Source organism: Plectropomus leopardus, chromosome 2, assembly GCF_008729295.1.
Source record: "Plectropomus leopardus isolate mb chromosome 2, YSFRI_Pleo_2.0, whole genome shotgun sequence".
NCBI lineage: Eukaryota > Metazoa > Chordata > Actinopteri > Perciformes > Serranidae > Plectropomus > Plectropomus leopardus.
Genome location: NC_056464.1, coordinates 26,519,150 through 26,540,261, shown reverse-complemented (window position 1 = coordinate 26,540,261; position 21,112 = coordinate 26,519,150). Strand labels below are relative to the sequence as shown.

General features: G+C 41.0%; 1 protein-coding gene across 1 annotated transcript in view; it reads right to left on the bottom strand.

The window, feature by feature from the left end:
- trim62.1 (tripartite motif containing 62, tandem duplicate 1) overlaps positions 1-21,112 on the bottom strand; it is a 50,381-nt gene that overhangs the window by 5,021 nt on the left and 24,248 nt on the right. Inside the window, exons 3-5 of the mRNA XM_042506726.1 lie at positions 14,562-14,657; positions 9,417-9,673; positions 5,976-6,091 (exon numbers count right to left, since the gene is read on the bottom strand). Of these exons, the coding sequence (XP_042362660.1) occupies positions 5,976-6,091; positions 9,417-9,673; positions 14,562-14,657 (469 nt within the window). The remainder of the gene's footprint in view (positions 1-5,975; positions 6,092-9,416; positions 9,674-14,561; positions 14,658-21,112) is intronic.

The following is a 21,112-nucleotide window of genomic DNA, read 5'->3' as shown; positions in this document are numbered from 1 at the left end:
ATTTTTCATTATTGTTGCAGATGCTGTGTGAACAGTTTAATGCTGAGGCAGTGAGTGAATGCATCCAGGCTGCTCCGGCACTTTATAGGAGAGGAAGGGGGTCAAGGTTATGATCTGTCCTCTGAAATGTGACAACAAGATTGTATCACAGACAGTGGATTAAAAACAGTATCTGAGAATGTTGTTTTGACCAGGAGGCCGCTGAAAATAGTTTTAGTATTTCCAGTACGTCTCCTCTTTCACACACACAAAGTGTTTTTGACATTCATCACTTGTCTGACTCACAGAACAGATTCTCTTCAAATTTTTTAAATCTATCAATCCACGCAAAATACTGTGGACAATAAAAATCAATGAATAAATATGCTGCTTTCTTTCTGTATACTCCTCATCGAGGTCACCTGCCCTAAACTACTTTTGTCCAATGAATGTTGCTGTCAGTCAGCTGTCCTCTCAGCTCCACCAGAGCTGTACTGCTCAAGTTCAGCTTTTATTGTGAAATCCCAGTAACATAGTGGAATCCATTAACATTTCATTTGTGATGCTTGAAGCACTGAGAAATTGATTTTTTCCCTTTTTTTTTTTGGATTTTTTTGTCTTAGCATTTTGCCTTTACCTAACAGCTTTGATGTTAGAGACAGGAAAAGTGAGGCGCTAGCAATTGGAGATGACATGCAGCAGTGATATCCAGCCATAATTGAAACAGGGATGTTAAAATTACATGATATACGCCTTAGTGGGAATCCCCACTGGAAGAGGGACCTAAGCCAGTTCTGAGCAGCGCCCAATTGTCCTGTCATCCAACCCATGCCGACTATGTCTTCCATAAAAGTCTCAGTTGTCTGTCAGCAGCACGAACCTGCCCTCACAGCACTGACTAACAGTAGAAATTTACTGAACCAAAAGTGTTTTCATGTTGGCCCCATGGGAAGAAATAAACAGTGTTCTTATGTATTGATTCATTGATTTTCCCGCTCACCAAAGCGAGCGAGGGGAATCTGCCTGTAGTGAAACAGCACGCTCACAGACAGGCTGGGAAGTGATCAGTCAATGTAGAAACAGTAAATAAGCTCAAAACACAGCCACACCAGATATTTGTGGATTGATACCTTTAATAAAATGGAAGCTTTCCGTGAAATGCCCGACTATGGTTGCAACAGTATAAATAAAAAAAATATGCCATGGTATGAACATTGATGGTTATCATACCGCGCACATCTGTTTATCTCCCTGAACCCCTTCGAGATGTTAATGTTTGGTTTACCTACATTTCATGCCTGTCTGTCATGCTTTTATTGATCTTTTTATTTTCAGTATGTTTAACTGATTTTAATTGACTTTGTTTTTCTCCCTGTAAAGCATCTTTGAGCATTGTGAAAAGCGATCTATAAATAAAATGTATTATTATTATTATTATTATTATCTACAGTGTTGAAAAATTATGTGACCGGACAATCTACAAATACTTTTATTAAATAAAAAAAAATTCATTAATTTATTTTAACTTCTCCCGTGTGTTTAGGCTATATTGAATCTAAGTGAACAGCTTCTTCTTAATGTATCTGCCTTTTTTGGTTAAAATTGTGTTTTTTTGTCCTTATTTAATTTATTGTTATTATTGTCTATTTATTTTTGTTTTGCCTTTTTTTGTATGTTTTCTCCCCCCCCGAAAAAATCCTTTACAGGTCATTGTAACTGATAAATAATAATATTAATAATAATTAATAATAATAATAATAATAATAATAATAAACCATAGACCACGAAAGAGTGTTTTTTTTCTAATTCAGTTATCATTCCATTAAATTTCATAAAGTTGCAAACCAAGTGACGAACGTCATTAATGCTTCTAAAAATGCTTTCAGCATGGATGGGCTGTTTGACCTGTTTGCCAAATGATAGCATTGAAAAATACACTGGACAATCCACCTCGCTGTGGATAGTTTTTAATCTAAAACATGTTTCTATTAAACTCTGTGTATTAGTCAAAGTAAAGATATTGTTGCTGAAAACAGATGTTTCTGGATTCCACCATAATTCCATTGAGCTCCACTGTTTTGTAGTTGAGGCACAAATTTCTAAAGACAGAGGGCGGATATCTCTAAAACTGGACAAATAAAACCAAAATGATACTGCAAGAGAAATGTTTTGGTTTTTTTTGTAATTTGGATGAACTGACACTTGTGGAGAAATTACAGTATATACAGCAGTGCCAGAGTAGGTGATGAGAGCAATGCCCTGTGGTAAAAGATGACTTGTGATTATACAGCGCACCCAACTGCTCCTCCACTCTTATTTCAGGAAAATGAGCAACGAGTGTGACTGTGAGTACACAGCGATACATTTTTTATAATCTGTTTTTACCTTCATGCATAAACTAGACTCTTCAAAGTCAAATGCTCTCCAGAGTGTGATAGGGTAGCTCAATTCGAGCAATATCAGACCACAGGAAGAGTGCAAACAATACAGTGAAGAAGTAATAACAGCGATGGGAGGGGCCACTCCAGCTCGCTCCACAGGCTCCAGGCCCGCGGGACGCTGTTTCTCTGTGCAGTTATGTGGTTTTAGAGAGGGAGAATCTGCGCTCATGTCTGCCTGTTAGGAAGCCACATCAGGCTGAACAATAACGGCTTGTCCTCTTTGCTCTCAGGAAAGAGCGGGAAAGGTTATTTTTCAGATCTGCTATATTTATATCAGCCGGGATAAATGGGGGTGAAATGTCTGGCGCCCGGCCAGCGGATAGGACAATTCCTCCCCCAGTCAATGACATCGCCAGCGTTTGTTACAATCTAGTCATTAAAATTTCATAACCTGAGTGCCTCTTTGTGTCATACAGAGAAACCTGCAAGCGTACACACATCAGCAGAAAACCATTTTTCCTGCTGAACATGAGAGGGGGAAAAAAAAAGCACAGTAGTTATTCCCGCTAACCCATCAGTGACAGCGAGAGATGAGGGATGATGGGAGGAATGTCTTTATTTCGTCTCTGGCAACCGCTGGTGATGGATCGTAACCAATTGTTCCATTTGGCAGGCAGTCAAGGGAGGCCAGAAAAAACTGGCCTGGCCTCCCATCGGTCGGCAGCGGGCTGAAATGGGAGAATTGATTGAAGGAGTAAAAAATTCCTCAGCACATTATTTTAAATAATCTCCTGTGAGTGAGTGATGGCCGTGGGGCAGAGGGAGCAGAGCTCCTCTTGGCACCATCAAACACAGAAGGGCATCGCCGCCCTCCAGGTCTCTCCACCATTTCTCATCCAAGAGGAGGAAAAAAAGCACAAAGCATCCCAGCAGTCCTGATTCAGTGCAGGATGAGTTCCTGCACGCTGTGTTTCACAGTCAAACTTTCAGCTACTGAGGGAAGATATCTGTTTTTAAAAGAACAGTTACACAGTTGGGAAAATATGGTTATTTGCTCTCTTGCCAAGAGTTAGATGAGAAGATTGGTACCACTCTCCCATCTGTTGGTTATATTTAATATAAGTGCACAGAGGAGGTCTTCACGCGTACAGGTATGGGTCCACGATTTATGTTCAGTCCGGGTTGCGTCCCATTCTATTACTGTGGGTCTTTGGTCTGTTTACCGTTATGTGTGATAATATGTGTTATTCCTTTTTGAATACACTTTTTCCTGAGTTTGGTGTTTTCTGAGCCCTCTCATTAATGTTACATTCTAGATCATTTTAATCGCTATCCTTAGTATCCATCTTCCCTTTATGGGTCTTTAATGCCTTTTACTAAGTGATGGTTTGGATACATTTATTCTTGTATATAAGATGCTTTTTAGGGATCTTTTAAACATGATTTATTTCTTTATTAGGGTTATACATTTAATGTACATTCATATATTTATGCTTATGGATATGCATATAAACGCTTACTTTAAGTCTTATGCTACATGTTTCCAGACCGGCTGCTGCTTTTTCTCTCTTGATTATTATTATGGACACTCCTTCTATTGTGTGACAGGGTATGAATTTACAGTCCATCCATCCACAGATGGCTCTGATCAATTAATTATGTATTGCCAATTCTAATTGTGGTTGAATCTCACCTCTTTATATATTATATGTGACTTTTTTGGTTTGTCACACTGAAGATGGCTTGTTAGCTGAAACGGGTTTGTGTCCATGATCGCCCTAAATAAATGAAGTCTTAAGAGTGCTGGTGGTATTTCTCTTCTCTCATTATGTGTAATACCCGAGCAGATCCAAGAAGACCCTGTGATGAGTTGTGATCATGAGAGAAGTGCACTGCAAAGGCACTGTGTGTGTGTAACTTGCGCAATGATTAGGCTGACTTAAGATCAGATGACAAGACGGTACACGGACTGCATTTATATCGCACTTTTCGAGTCTTAGTGACAGTTCAAAGCGCTTTACAATATAAGCACCACTCACCCATTGACAAAGCCAATGGGAGCAATTTGAGATTCAAAGTCTTGCCCAAGGATGTTACCTTTTGTATGAATTATAACCACCATGTTTCTCAGGTCCAAATATACACTCAAGATCAGATTGGGTAAGTGTGTTTTATAATTACTGGGTCCAATAGGATTTTGGACTGAATTTCCCGTTTCCATTAGGGTTCAGTGTTTTGGACCTGCGAATACAGCCAGTAGCTTAGCTTAGCATAAAGACTGACATCAGTGGAAAACCAGCCGGCCTGGCTCTGACCAAAAAGTAACAAACTCTTCCTGCTAGTACCTTTAAAGCTTATTAATAAAACAAAAATTTGTTGTTATTAAGGCTGTCAGCGTAAACACGTTAATTGTGATGCGATTGTAGTTTCCGTAAAAGTATGCTTTTTATGGGGTGACATTGTTAGCACCCAGCATCACCAAGGAAATGACCTGCAGACATTTGAGATGCCTCGTCATGTGCTAAGAATGAGGACTGGATCACAAGAGCTGCCTTAAGATGGATAAGATAAGATGGATCTGGAAACCTGGGGGCCCAAAACCACCTGGCTCAGAACTGTGACACGAGGCGGAAAAGATGGGGCGCAACGTGCTGCCAAGCACCAAATGCAAAAGAAAAGAGCTCACTGAAGCTTTATGTCTCACAGGGGATGAAGAGGAGCAGGTAAGTAAGTGTGATGCAATTAAGGTCCGTACACAACCCATTATATTGTTTTATAATCGCATTAATTGCCAGCCGAAATTCCTGTCTTTAAGAGGCTGTATCGGTTTAAAGTTACAGTGATGATAATGGCATCACCTAAAACTGGCAGACCTGAGGAATCCAGTGGTACCATGTCATGTCCAGTTTTTGAGGAAGGGGGCTGAATAATGCCCCAAAGTTAGGCTAAATTTTGGTGAATAAAATATGGCACGGTCATTTCACAGGGGCCCCCTGACCTCTGACCTAAAGATGTCTGAATGATAATGGGTTCTATGGGTACCCACGAGTCTCAACTTTACAGACATGTCCACTTCATGCTAGTCCCATTCAGGGTTTTTTTTTCTGTAATTTGATTCCTAATCACGACAGTCTAGTAAGAACTGCTTTACCTTGCTAATTAAAACATGTTATTAATGTGAAAAATGTGATTAATCTTGATTGATAATCAAAATTCTGTGATTACTTGTGATTGAAAAAAATGTATAATTTGACAGCCCCAGTTGCTGTACATGAGCACATATCTAGGAGTAAAACCACACACAGAACAGATTAGACAGAAGAGATAAAATCATGGTAATTAGTGAGTTATAGACGTGTTGGGGGATGGATTTTGTTACCTATAAGGTTAGCTGTTTACCTATTTCCAGTCTTTATGCTAAGCCAAGTGGTTAATGGCTATAGATCTATATTTAGCACACAGACTTAAGTGGTATAGATTTTCTCATCTTACTCTCTGCAAAAAAAGCAGATAAGCATATTTGTTGAACCACTTCTTTAAAACCTGCACTGCTCAACATCAAATGAAACGCTGTTTATTTACTAACCATTTAATGTTCCAGTCATGTTTACATACCTGGTGAGATATCCTGGAATAGCGACTTCCATATTGTGTACTGTAATGGCCCCATGTACTTGGATGTCGGGAAATCTTCATACGTCAGATTGGTCTCATGTATCTTCCCTTTAATCCTGAGACAGAAAAAAACAGATCAATAAGAGTCTAAATCCAATTTGCTGCCTTTTTCCCAAATAATACCGCCTCTTGTTCAACCCACAACGTCGATGCTTCACATCATCACTCTGATTTGTGTCTTTGAAATGTGACATTATTGAAATTAAACAGCTGACAAACTGCTCCGTGAATCTCCTGCTACAGAGATGAATGCATCAGTGAGAGGAGGGTTCAGCTCTAACACCATTACAATATGATTCAATACGAGCCTCCACATGAATCACTCAGCGCACTCCTACATGTAGTCCAGAGTTCAGGCGAGATATTGAGTGGGTTACTCACCACATTGAAATACTGAAAATAACTGCAGTATGTTGAAAAAAGGACCTCAGAGTATATTTGTGCAGAAACCTCAGGTTATTTGTGGTGTACTGGCTGACGATAAGGAATCTAGATAAATGACAGCATTTTTCTAAGTACCAATCATTAGGGGGAGGGGGTCCAACAATATAAATTTAAAATGATGAGAGTTTATTTGGGGGTTTTCTTTTCCCTAAAACATGACTTAAAGGGTAAGTTTGGTATTTTCCAACCTGCGCTCTTATTTCCCATGTTTCTGTGTCTAAGTGACTAATGGGAACATTAGCTCGCGGCGGGAAAACAGGGTGCAATGTAACGAATTGGTGCATTCGTGCAGCGTCACTTTGCATCCACTAAAAGTGCTTGTTGTTGCCACTGGAAAGCTCAGATTGTTATTCTACGTGTTTGACGATCATGTAAAGCAGTATTTCTCAAATGGTGGGTTGTGATCCAAGCCACTTCATTCTGAGGTACAGACCCACTTTATTAAGGGCCTAATTTATCACAACAAACTGTTTTTTTTCCAGTAAAAACTACTATTTTATTGCCCTGTTCTTGGTATTCTTTGGTCTATTAACATGTAATGCAATAAAATACATTTTTTTAGTTACAGTTCTATTTATTTACCATGTTTTAAGAAATTATACTTTATTTTTGCAATATTTTTTTGGCTATTTTATTGTGTCCATGTGTTGATTATATTTTGTGAAATAAAATTGAATATGTGGTAATTTATCTAAGTTATGGACCTTGAACTAATGACAAAAGAGAAATCTGGACCAATTGGAACCACTGCTTTAAAGGATTTGTTCAGAGACAGACCTTTTTTTTTTAAAGAGTACGATCCTTTGATTTAACCAGAAACAGCCCCGAAATCGCCATCACCAAACCTACCACACTCTATTTAAAAAACGTGTCATTTTTGCTTGTACATAGCCATCATATTTTGACAACTAACCGAGCGAATTGAGGGTTTATTTCAACCAAACCAAAGTTGGTGATTTTTGGAAGAGTGGAAAGATGCACCGAGACAGTTTTTGTGAGTTTTGTTTATATTTCTTTTGACTTTGAATGTGTGTTTTATGATGATAAAATTATTGTTTATTTAAATGATGTCCGGTTGGTTTGGCAATAGCACCTTGTGGCTGTTTCTGCTTAAAAAAGGATCTTACTCTTTAATAAACAGGTCTATCTCTGTAGAGATCCTGTCCATGATGTTGTCAGAAACTTACTTAATAATCTTAACAATTTGAGCCCGTCGGGGGCAAAAACAACCACTTTTTGAGGATGTAAAGTGATGATGCAAACATGCCCTGAGTTTTTACATTACAGTTGGTTTTGCAGTTGCCAGCTGCAGCACTGCCCAGCACCAGACCAGTTCAAAAATTGCTGATCCCATTACTCACTTGGGAAAACAAAAACATGGGAAAACAGGGTCCAGATTGAAAAACAGAAAACATACCCAGGGGTTTCCCACACAGTCATTTAACTGTGGCGAGCTGCCAGGAAAAAAATAAGTCATGGAAACTAACCTTTTAAGGACACTGTGAAATAGAAATAGAAATTTAAAATGTTGGTTTGCTTTGTTCTAGCTTTACAATTTCTTCTCAAACATCATATCATCTACTTCCAGATTAGATTAAATAATGCTTAAAAATGTTAATTTATCACTTAAAAAGATACTGTGGTACTTAGTGTAAGATAACATATTCTAATCTGTCACTCTCACAAGCTCTATATTCAACCTTATTAATCTGCGCTAAGATATTAAACTGTTCAATTAAATCGTCCTCAAGTACCCCTCCCAGATTAAACACTACAGCTGCCTCATTTCAGGCGTAATACACCATCTGTCCAGGGATTATCTGACGCTGTTGCTCAAATCTGTACTTTCTCCAAAATTTAGGCAACCTCACGTTTTGTAAGAGCTGAACACACATTTGGCATTTTGTGAGATGTTATCAGAATAACAAGTAATAGAAAAATACTCCATCTGAAGTGTTGACAGGAGACCTTAAAGGGATGGTTTGGATCTTTGGAGGTGGGGTTATCTGAGGAAGTTACATAGTTCACTGTGTATTGCGCACAGTTGATGTCAGTCGGCACACCCCTTGTTTGGAGAAACAAACAGGATTTTGCACAGAAGCTAAGCAATGTACTGCTGTGGATGGGGGTCAGCAGCAAAACATATTTTAGCAACTCAAAAAAAGGCCCTCCGAAAAAAAATCTATATAAGTTTAAGTGTATGTTATATTGAGAATATTTTCACTGCTTTATCTGGCACAGACAGTGATTTCTGTCGGGCCACTGAAGCCGTTATATTGCTCCCTTCAAACCACTCTTAACATCTCTGAACACAGGAGCTGCTGTTCTACTGCTGCATCACACTGTTATTTTTTTGTGTGTTATTGTGTGACTTTGCCATTTTAAAGGGTTAATTCTGATTCACCAAAGACACAAAAACACTAACTAAATGATCAAGACAGCAGCAGGCTAGCAGCTCCTGTCTTCAGCGAGCTAAAATTACGTTTTTTTCTCAATGGAGTCTGGTGGCTTTGACACAAGCATAGATGGGAAATAAGGCTGTTTAAGGCTTCCCTGTGACTTAAGCACTAAAAATATTCTGAACATAGCGTACACTTAAATTGTTGCCGATATTTTTAGATAGTACATTTTTTAGGTGATTAAATACATTTTGCTACTGTACATGTCCACAGCAGTGCATTGCTTAGCTTCGGTGTTGGCACTCCAGCTTGCTCCTCCAAACTGGGACGTGCTGACTGACATCTACTGTATGTAATACACTGAATATGGATATATGTTTCACATAAACTCTACTTCAAAAAAAATTGAACTATCCCTTTAAAAGCTGATTAAAGGCCTTTCTGTAGCAAATGTGTTCACAACCATGTTTTCTTTTCTTATTGGACGGTAGTGATGATATACTGGGACTGCTTAGCAAACTCAGAGCAGGTGAAGCACCTCTCAGATGTGACAGCTACTCCCTCCAGAAAGTCGTGTCGTCCCGTCTCGTTGAGGCGCTCCTGCAGGATCTGGATGCCCTCCTTGACATCACGCAGCTGCTGGCTGTAACGCTGGATCTTGTGCTCGATGTCGGCCAGCTTGCGGGCCGTGTCCATCTCCAGCTCTTCCAGCATGCTCTTTTGACGCTCGCGCAGGAAACGGTGAAGTCGCTCAAATGCGTCGCCGATGGTTGCACGGAGACTCTTGGCTGAGGACTGGAAAAAAAAACAAGGGCTCTCAGATTTTCAGCCAGGCTATTTATAGCTGCCATTACAGGGCTGTGAAATAGACTTTGTACTGTAGTTAGCAGAGTTTGTTGAGTGTTTCAGTCACAATAGACTCTTAATTAGACAAGGGTCAGTAATTGAAGGGCTTACAAAGTGCTCTAAATTGTGTTAATATTACATTAACATTCATTCATTGATTCAGCTGTATCGATTTTAAGTGGCTCTCTGAGAACAGTGTGTGTGTGCAACCTTCTGCTGAGAGAATAAAGTAGCTTTTAAACTGTTTTAGTAAGGGCAAACAAATAAGAATATACTGTAACAGAAATAACACAAAAGGACAACCAGGATGGGGACGCAAAGGACATCCTGCTTGTGAAGATGGCTGATTACAAGACCAAGGGACCGGCAGAGAAACTGAAGCCATTACAGACAGAGTCGAGCAGTTTGCAGGCGACAGCAGACTGGGAGCTGAAGAGTTGCAGAAACTGATTTGTTGCTGAAGAGGGAAAAATGTGAAGCTGGACATCAAAGAGAATGAATCATGTGAGTGTGGGAGAGACAGAACAAAAGGGGTGTGACATGAAAACCCAAAATAAAGTTGCACGGCGAGTCGCGGGAACCCTTAATTAGAAGCTTCTGAGGAAAAGACTTGAGTTCACTGAGATGATCTGTTAAAAGTTTCCCCGTCTGTCCTTAACAGTCATCGTTTTGCTGAAAATATTGAACTCGTGTTTGTACACAGATTCAAAAGAAAATGAAACCTGCCCATCAGAGAGCAGCTCCGAAACCAGAGAAAATGAATGAATCACAGTGAAACTGATCTAAACAAAAATTTCACATGAAACTAGATTATTTTCTCTGTTGGGAATTTCAACCGCTCCTCTGATCTTCTCTGGATTCAGGAGCTGTGATCTGAGGTTTAATTACACTTGCCTAAAAATTCAATCAATCCCCTTCAAACAGCAGGCGTGCTCCTCCTGTTCTCTGAGAGACCACTCTGCCTGTGGGAAACTTTTCAGATGACTATTTCTCTCCAAACATGAGAGCTATGACATTAAGGTGGGCTGTCTCGCAGCCCTCCTGCCTCGTTAAGAGTTGAAAACTGATGGTGTGGAGGAGGTGGAGGAGGAGGAGGAGGAGGAGGAGGACTACAGCAGCCCAGCTATCAGTCTCTGCGTGACGTGTCTGCAGCTTTGGCCCAGCGGGCTGTGATGGCACTGAGCGGGTGTCTGCAGCCCTTGGAGACAGGAGGCTGGCTACCTTTCAGGGAGGCATGTGATTATCAAGAGAATCCCCGGTGGGCATGTGAATAGGACACAATGTCTGGCCTTCAGACGGGGACCCACAAGAATACACACGAGCCAAGGACTCAAATTAGAGTGCGAGGCGTACGCATTCAGTCAAAGTGAGAGCCGGGCTGCTGCAGTGATGCCTTCTCAATCCTAATACAAGAATTGATATGCAACTCAGTGTAACATTAAAGGAGAACTACATTGATTTTACACATCAAAGGCTGTTTACACGTCTCTGGGAGTATAACTGCATATGTGGAAAAAGCTGGAAAAGGCTTTAGGGGCTCCAGAGGGAGCTGCATAAAATCTGATAAGTGAGTGATGTCACTTGATGCACCAGTTGGTGCTAAAGCATGCTGTTTGAGGCTACATTAGCAGCTTCTAGCGTAAGGTGCCATGTCCACTAATGTGTTTTTTTCCTGCGGCCTCAGAGAGCCTGTTTCGACCTCATATGAGCGTTTTGCAATGAAAAAGTGGACAGCAAAGACACATGGCCGTTCTTACCTGTGCCTATCATGTCTCTCAAGCTGACCGCTTGTGCTCAGATTTCATTACAGCTTGTGCAGTTATTATGTCCACACTTTTGTTAGCTGCTCTGTAGCATGTACACTTGTCGGTAGCAGCTGTGTCAGTACAGCAGGAAATCTTACTGTCAGCAGAAACAACACATCTCCTTACATCATTCAAAACACGGAGTAATCACGCAAAACTTTGTCCAACTCATCATAAAATAGGGAAGTCACAGAGCATCAGCGCGCTGTCATCAAGAAAAGCACTACCTGCACTGATGATGTAGTCCTTGACGAAGAGGCATCAGGACAGCGTTAGCATTTATAATACTAAACATAGTCAAATGTGTCTGGACCACCTTTGCCGTTGGTCTAAGTAATTGGATCGGAAATGCATCTCGTGGCAGTTAATACTTGTAATTAGTGCAAGATCACCTGAGACGCCTGTTGATGCCAGGTCTTAACAGTGTGAGGGCGACGAGGGTTTCCCACACATTCATGTATTTGTGGCTGCCCGCCACGATTGAAACATCTGCCGCCATAAATGATTTTCTATTTTGGAGCTGGACAATTGATTAGGAGCACTACTGGAATATATACCATTCGGTTATGCACACACCCAGAGCACAGCGCGTACTTTGAGCACAGACAGAGCAGCAGAACAGCGGGCGCACTGAAGGTGAAACTTAACTGTTAACTGCAGCTGGTCTAAAAGTTTGATTTCACTTGCCTCTGCAGCAGCTGCTCCCTTTATCTGACTGCCTCAGAGCCGGTAGCCAACACGTGAAAACTCCCCTTTTCCAACTCAAGCGGGTGTTGCAAGACTCATCCTACGACTGTGTGAGCAGCCAGACAGACAGACGTTTCTAAAAGTCTCTGAGTTCAGCTCTCAAGATCTTTCGTGGCTTCTATCTGAATGTGGTGGTTTGACTTTAGTTTTCTTCCTGCGTCCCCGTCTGTACTTTGGATATCTGCTTTATTTTACTGTTTCATGTTTGTTTGCAGCTGTACAGGGGTCATGTTAGGTAACTGCTGATGAAAACCCAACATGTCCTTATTTTGCTGCTTCACAATAAAAAGCTTTCAAATAACAAAAAGGGGGACTTTACTGTGAAAATGTAAAAGGAAATCAAATGTGTTTACTACATAGAAGCTTTTCCTAAAAAAAAAAAAAAAAAAAGTCTACTGATACTGCAGGGAGGAAAGTAGAAGCAGAAACATCCACAGTGAGATGTTCGATGAAGAGCTGTAGACAACAAGCTCTTACTGCACCACTGCAAAAAAGCTCCAACAGGTAACCTTCTTTTATCTGCCTGCTGTGAAATGGAAAAACACCCACGGCAAAAAAAGAGGAACTCACTGAATCAAAACAAGCACGTCATCAGTTAAAGACACAACTGCAAGCAGGTAGCCCCTTTGGAACGTCCTACCGTGCCGGGCTGATGTGCCGCGTCAAACCAAGCCAGCACATGTGTATGAATGTTACAGGAGCGCAATGCTAAACTAATGGAGCACTGTTAGAAAAATAACTTCAGTCAACCTCAAATTTAGAAACGTGAAGAAATGCAGGGAGACGTTTCATTGTCAGTGAATGCATCAGAGATCAATGCAGTCACAGTGTGGCTCTCTTCCAGGCAGAGCACTCTGTGCAAATGGATGTAAATCTAATGAGATCAGCTCATTTCCATTGAGGAGACGGGGGCGGCTGAAAGGCCTACATCTAGCAGTCAGAGTGAGTCGATGGACGGGCTGAAAAGGACAGGGCCGGGCTCTCTCCTGGCAGAAAGACAGACGAGTGGCGGTGTGACGTTGGACAGCAGGTACAAAAACAGGAGAAAGAAGAATTTGCTCCCTAAATGACAAATAACGCTGACGGCTGCGACACTGACTCTGCCAGAGACGCTTACCTGGTCAATAGCCTCAATGTCACTACCAGGAGAGGAGAGACGTGCGTGTGTGTGTGTGTGGAGGTTTAAGGGACTAACATATTGAGTGGATGCTCATAGCTCACCGATTAAAACAAGGTGTAAAGATCAAACAGCTGCTCAATAAACCAATTTTCCGTGTTGGAATTTGACCGTCAGTCCAAATGAGTTTGGAAGAAAAGTTGGATAATCAGCAGCTGACAGACTGAACATGTTAAACAGGCCTGTCTTTAATTTCCCTTAACAAGAATGTGTTTAGTCAGTGATTAAAAATGTCTCCATTTAGATGCTTCAGATGCAAACAAGGATGTTTTGTTTCTGTAAATATCCACACAGTCGGTTACGGCTGACTTCCGATGCCATTTGTTGGTGTTTTATTAATTACTTAAAAAAATAATTGGTATGAATCCCATTTTGATTAAATGTTTCTTGATTAATTATTCTAAACATTGGGAAAACAATAAATGAGGGCCATTAAGCACTCCTTAAAGCCAAGATGTTGACCTAAAATCATTTGTTTTGTCTTGCAAGATTAGAGCTGAAAACAATTAGTCAATTAAGCAATTAGTCTATTAAAATTCGTTTTCTGTAATTAATTAATTGTTTAACATGTTTTTTTTTTAATGTGAACTCTAAAACATTTCAGCAGTTCTGGAATCTGTGAATCTCTGTATATGTGAATATTTGAAATATTAATGGCAGCAAAAAGATTATCCTTGGATTTCAAACTAGAAAAAAAAAACAAGACATAAATTCAGTAAGTCTATTATTGATTAATCTCTGAAACTGTTTCAGCTCTCAACCTGAGTGACAGTTGTTGCTAAATCAATTAATCAATTAATTGATCACTCTTATGGTGTTTATCAAGCAAAAATGGGGAAAAAAATCCCTGGTTCCAGCTCCTCAAATGTAAAGATTTTCTGCTTTTCTGTTTTATATCATTTGAAACTGAATATTCTTTCACTGTTGGTGGGATAAAGTGTGTGTTCATGTTGGGTTCTGGGAGATTTTGATACAGTTGCTCACTATTTTTGACATGTCTATAAACCATAGATGATAAAAGCCATAAGCAGCTGAATGAATGCTGTAGGTGCAGCTCTAGAAATGAGTATTGTTTGTTTTTTTGTAAAAAGGAGAAATGTTTCGGTACCTTGGTCTCAGTAAGTTGTCTTTGCAGGAGCTGTAGGGCCTCTGTGTGTCCCTTCTCACTGTCCTGCAGGGTGGCCAGCTGCTCCTTCATCTCCCTCTGCAACAAAACAAACAACAGGTCAGTAACCAGTGACTGGACCTCAGTGTAACAGAACAGGGGAATACATTCAATTACGCAAAGCATTCAGGGGAATTCAAATCAAACAGTGTTTTACATAAAAATAATTCTAATATATTTGGCAGAGAGATATTTTTATAGTTCTACTCTGTTTATTTAAACTGTATTATTTGTGTAACAGCTCTCTTTGCTCGGGTACGAGGCAGCAAAGATTTAAGGCTCAGCTACAAAACAAGCAAGGCAGATGGAGAGAGCGAGATATGAAAGAGATAAAATGAAATCTCTGGAGGTGTTGGGCTGTGTCAGAGAAAACTGGGTCTCATCTCTAGTCAGGCACACGCTGGCAGAACCTGCACCACTCAGCCACCTCCAAGTCTCCCCACGGCAGGAAAGAGGCTCTGCGGGAGCTGGCTGGGACGGCTGCTGTCACGAATGGTGCAGCGTTTTTATGCAGGTCCCATGTGCCAACAACACCGGCGCACTCAGATTCAAGTTTTAGGACAGAAGTGGTTCAGCAGATTCCCTCCCTTAAGTGGAGACTTGTTTATATGTGCAAGCACAAGACTCAAGGTACTGCACTTTGCAAATAATGAGAGATGAAAGTTTGAAATTTTGCTAAAACACTTGGGGTTCTCACTTCTGTTACTACAAAAAACGGCAATATACAAAAAGCATTTCTTATCAAAAGGACACAAGGATAGGGGTGCCTGGTGGGTCAGTGGATAGAGCAGGCGCCCATGTACAGAGGTTGTGTCCTCTTCAGCTCCCGTGGGTTTGATTACAGCCTCAGCCCTTTGCTGCATGTCGTCCCCTCTCTCTCCCACCTTTCACACTTGTGCTGTCCTGTCAATTAAAGGCAAAAAGGCCTAAAAAGTAATCTAAAAAAAAGGACAAGGATAGATTAAATCCTGGACCTGACCTTAGAAATGAGACCCGACTCTTATCAAAGTGACATAAAGTGAGCCTGAACCAGTGCAGCATTTAATGAGATAGCAAGCTGAAAAAAAAAGAAATGTCTTTTTGGTGATAAAACAGCCTTCTGCTAACTATCTAGAGGGACAGGAATTCGGCTCACTGAAGGTATATTTTGCCGATTTTCAACCAGCTTTGTATTAAGAGCTACCCCTCTCTTTCTTTCCAAACTGTTAAAAAAACAAACAAAAAAAACAAACTAGGCAGTGCTGATCACATACAAACCAAGATGTTGTTAATGTATTGCTTTTCCTCACATAAACTGTCCACACAAACATATTTTCGTGCCCTGTTCAGCTGTAACATGAAAATTTGTGAACAGGAAGTAGGTCCTGTGCTTTTTCCTGTATTACAAAAAACAGAGGTGAAAAAACTGAGCTCAAACTGTAAAACCGCTCAGTGCTGGTCAAATATGAAACAAGCTGTGCCTAAAATGTTTTCAGAAAGTTTCCTGTTTTAAGACAGACAAACTTGCATTACGTCACTCACCATCAGTCCTGCAGCACCAATTTCAGTATCTGTGTTTTTCTCATACATTAAGAACTCCAGTACTGAGCCCTAAAATCCAGAAATGGATTAGCATTTCAGCACCTCTGGTTCCCTCGTCTCAAAGTCATTGGGTTTTTTGAATGAGTTTTGGTTAGAAGGCTTAAATATGGTCTATAGTTAAAACTAGCTGAAGAGACTTTCACGTTTTGTTCTACGACATAAAATATGTCAGTAAATATCCAGTTTGCAATCTTTGAAGTTTTTGTGTCTTTAAAAAGGCGGCTGCTAACAAGTGGCTAAATGGGACTAAAGAACGTCATCACGTCGAACACGGCTTTACAGCCTCGTAGTGGTGATGGTGCGACTGCAGTCTAACACGAGCTTTTTACTTCTGTTAATTACATTTAGTCTTCAAAAATCATAAAAGAGGTGTATATTTAAGGAGATTTTCTTGCTGAACAAAATGTGTAAGTATCATGAAGTATCTAAGTATAATTTTTGCAATGATCCAAAATCCAGTGGAAAATTTTGACGAGGGAACCAGGGCAACACTAACTTCCAGGTTGGGACACAGAAAAATGTCATCCCTGGGGTACACGATGGACAGCTCAGTTTATGAAAAGACCATCTCTCCAGTGGTGAAATACTTCTCTGATTTCTCATTAGTGGCTTACTGATAGCCCTTTCACAAAAGTGACAAGTTGAAAAAACTACATTTTATTTAAAACACAAAATTCAAACTGTACCTTTGTCACTTTCCGCAAATGTAAACGTTATGTAAAAATGGACCTAAAATACATACAATTATACACTACAAAAATGAAGCAGAAACTGTGCACTTGATGAAAGCCTTGTGCATAAATTTAAAATATATATTTGTGGCAGAAAAAATGGCATTGTTGCTGTTGCTCTGATTGAGGAGGAAACGGAAAACTGAAACAAAGGAAACAGCCAGGCACAAGCCTCGTTTATTCCAAACCCCCCGTTGAGCGAGTCCTGCTGCCGGTGTCTCTGCTCATGTAACCTGTGTGTCACACAGTGTCACCTCTCCTGAACACCAACTGCGGCAGAAATCCACCAAATGGAACTGTCAGCTTAGCGGGGCTAATAAAATGGCCATCACTCAGCTAACAGGCTGAAATAAAAGCCAGAGTATATCAGCACTGGCAGGAAAAAAATACACAATAATTTAACAATCTAGTCTACAAAAAAAAAACAAGGTTAAGGTACCATTGGAGAGTAAAAAACAAGTTATGTGTCAGCTCGTGACGTATTACAAAATCACTAACCTCGATCATTAGCTGTAAAAACCAAAAAAAGGAGCAAATGTGGGCTGTTGAGGATGAAGCATGTTTCCTCTCAAGGACAGAAACAATAGAAAACAATGGCTGGTGCAGAGGGGGAGCGTGACTCTCCATGCTAATGATAGGAGTGCGGCAGGCTCAGCAGGCTCTCCGCCTCATCGCTACACACTTGTCTGCAGCGGGTCAAAGGCCACTCCCACACACTGAGATAGACCAACACTGACAGACTGGCAGAAAAAACATGCTCCTCCACTCTCCTGCCGCACAATGTCTGACTGACTGGTCGGGGGGGGGCAACTTTAACTGCAGCTGCTGTCATGCAGAGAGATGAATGCATCAACATGAACCCACACATTCCTGAAAACCCAAAACTTATCTGCAGAATGTTTCTTTCAATAAACTAAATTTTAGGTTCACATTGTCTGGGAGTTTTGCATCATCCTCGGCATTACAGCGTTTAACAAACTGGATACATCCACACTGAAAAGAACTTGTCGCTAAAATTAAATGCACTGGAGAATGTGAACTTAAGCTGAATTTAAGCAGCAGTCAAAGCTGCGCTTTAGAGACGGCAAAAATCAGCCTTAGTAAAATCATCTTCATACACTTCAAGGCCCTAAACCTCCTCCATAACGTGCTATTACATAATCCTCTCTAATCTTCCTGGAAGCAAAAACCGTTCTTTGAGTATCCTACAGATGCAGATTTTCTGTGATGACATTTGCAGAAGCAACTAAGAGAAAGCCACAGCTGTAGTGTCCGTTACACATGGGCATAGAATTAGATCTGAACCTGATTCACTGGTCTGTCTAGGAAAAGTCTGCATGCGGGCAGGCAGACCATTATGTGATGAAACTAAAACAAACAAAGACTCCGACAGGGGAGTTTGTGTGTACACTCAGTGTGTGTTTTAGTGCTGTGCGTGGAGGCGTCTCCCTCCTGTCCATCGCATCACGCCAACACGAGTCTGACATGACATTTCTCCAGGATGTCAAGTTACGTGAAATTGGGGGTCACGGCTGGAGGATTACAAATCTAAAAAGCATTTCATCCTGCTGTCACTCCCTCCTTCCACTTCCTCTCCTGTCAGTTCAGCAGCTCCGGTGGATATTTACAGGTAAATAAATAAATGAATAAAATAATAAACTATTAGAGCACGGTTCTTTAAAAAGTGTGCGCAAGGGCTTGGAATCCCTAAAACTTTCCCTGCAGCATTTTCAGCAACGGGATTGAAAGAGCATTATTGGCTTCAGACTGCCAGCCTAGATGAAGAGGCAAACAAAACATGTAGTGTCACAGCATGAATTATAAAAAGCCTACAGGATGGAGAACTTCCTCTAACACACAGACAGGATGAGCTTCCAGTGATTTCACTCACATACACTGACGACGGGAAAGCATTAAAACAAAAATAACAAACATACATAACAAAATACACTGGAGAACGCACAGAACGCACAGTCAATACGCCCCTTAGACTTATAATTAAAGTGGGATCTCTTTCATCTGTTTATTATTAGACAGGGAATGCAAACCCCAGCAGAGCCCACAATAGCTCGGTGTACTGTTTGCGAGTGATTTTCACAAGGACAGTTTGGCATAACCTTCAGCGAGCTGAGGGTGTAATTCTGTCAGGTAGCAGACAGGGTGGGTAAATAGGACGCCAGCCAATAAAAAAGCAGTGAACACACAGCAGCCGTTACAGTCAGGCTGTGAGCTTTATGGGCTTGTTGTGATTTAACATGGTTCTGGTCTGAAATATGCCGCCCCTTGTCCTGCCGACGCTTACACTCAGCTCCCAGGAACAGAGTCACGGGGGAAACGACATTAAAAGCTATCGGCTCGGATATTACAAGCGAAGCAAAGTAGAAGACGTCTGTTTCTCCTTACCATTACATATCTGTGGACTGAGGCATTAAAATGCTTCCACATCTAACTGGTATGGTTCAGTCAAACCCGTCAGGTTTGTTGTGGTGTGAAAGCGTCGTTCTAACTCTGGTGTGTTCTTAAAAACCATCCCAAGACTGCCTGATAGCCAAATCTCGATAAGGAAACGTCGGCATTGTATGTTTCTGCCAACCACAGATACATGGACTTGTAATTTTCAATTGATCATGTCAACATTTTTAAAGTGATGAGTTCTTTCTTCATATATGAGCTGACCTTTTTCATGAGCTGGAGGGGATGGTGGACAGATTTTTTGTGATAGTTATGTTTTGTGATAGTTCTCTCAGTCTGTTGGCAATAAATGATGCACAGCCCACTGTTCATGCAAGAGCATTTGTTAACTATGGTAACACTTGCGGGGGTCATTCTTCTTTTCATTAACAATTGAATTGGGTGACGTGTAGCTGCCACAGAAACCATTCCTCATTATAATATGGTACAAAATGCCACGAACTTGTCCTTGCTTTGTTTGAAATATGCCAGGGTAAAAAATGAACTATATGGCAACAATGTATCTTCTTTTTGGTGTATAAATGTAACATTTTTTGATTCATTTCTGCTTAACTACATGTGGGATATCTGTGATTCTTGGCTGCAGGAAGAAAAATTTTATTTTATTTTATTTTTTACATCAAGAGGAAAGATGAAACATCAGTACTGAAGTCATTAGTAGATTCATCTGAAAGTACACAAACTGCACACACACACACACACACACACACACACACACACACACACACACACACACACACACACACACACACACACACACACACACACACACACACACAGGTAGAAAAGGAAAGAGAAGAGAGCCAACATATATCATCTGCCAGTGGTCCAAACGTACGTGGAAGTCTGCTGCATTTTCTAATTAGGACACAGAAGCAAGGAGGGAAAATACGCAAATAAAACCAACAGTGCAACGCGCTGGCCATCTCATCAGCAGGTTGTCCTGATGAAACATGATGACAAGCAGCCAGCCTGTGCGTGGTCCTGTCGTCGCAGTGCAAGGACCCTTTCACACAGCACTCAATGCCAAAGCGAGTGCAGCCTACAGACACTGACACACTGAGTGAGCCAACAGCAGACCTCGACAAGCAAACAGCAACTACTGATGTCACAACCACAGAAATACTAACGGTGATGTGAGCTCTGTGCTCTGAGGTGCAAGATTTCTAAATATTTTCTTTTTTTCTCCTCTCTGACACATTGTTCTTACAAGGGGTGCCTTTCAGTGCAATATAAAAATGCAGACCAAGGACATCTGGGAATACAACGCGTTGTGTAAGCACACAGCCTTTCAAAATATTCCTTATATATACACAAGTCATCATAATATAAGCCAACAGAGGCTGATTTATTCAAGTTGCGTGCTAAGTTATGATAAACTTTGGGCCAAAGGCTTCGAGACTAATCACAGAAATGTTTCACCTGTCTACCTCCATCCCTCCCTCAGGAGGTAACCAAAACAAAACTTGGAGAAACAAAAAGCAGAACAACAAAAATGCTGTCTCAGGCTGCAAACTCTGGTGTATTTGTTCCAAGACATCAAATTGAGCTCAAGCTGCGTCTCACATCCCACAGCCGTGTTTCCTCTAGCATCAGCAGAGCCTGCAGCCTCTCCAGGGGGACGAGCACGTCCCTGCAGCCTGAGCTCAGCCAGCAGAGCAGGCAGAGGCCAGCTGAGCTGACTGCGCAGGACTGGCTCAGGGGGCTGCA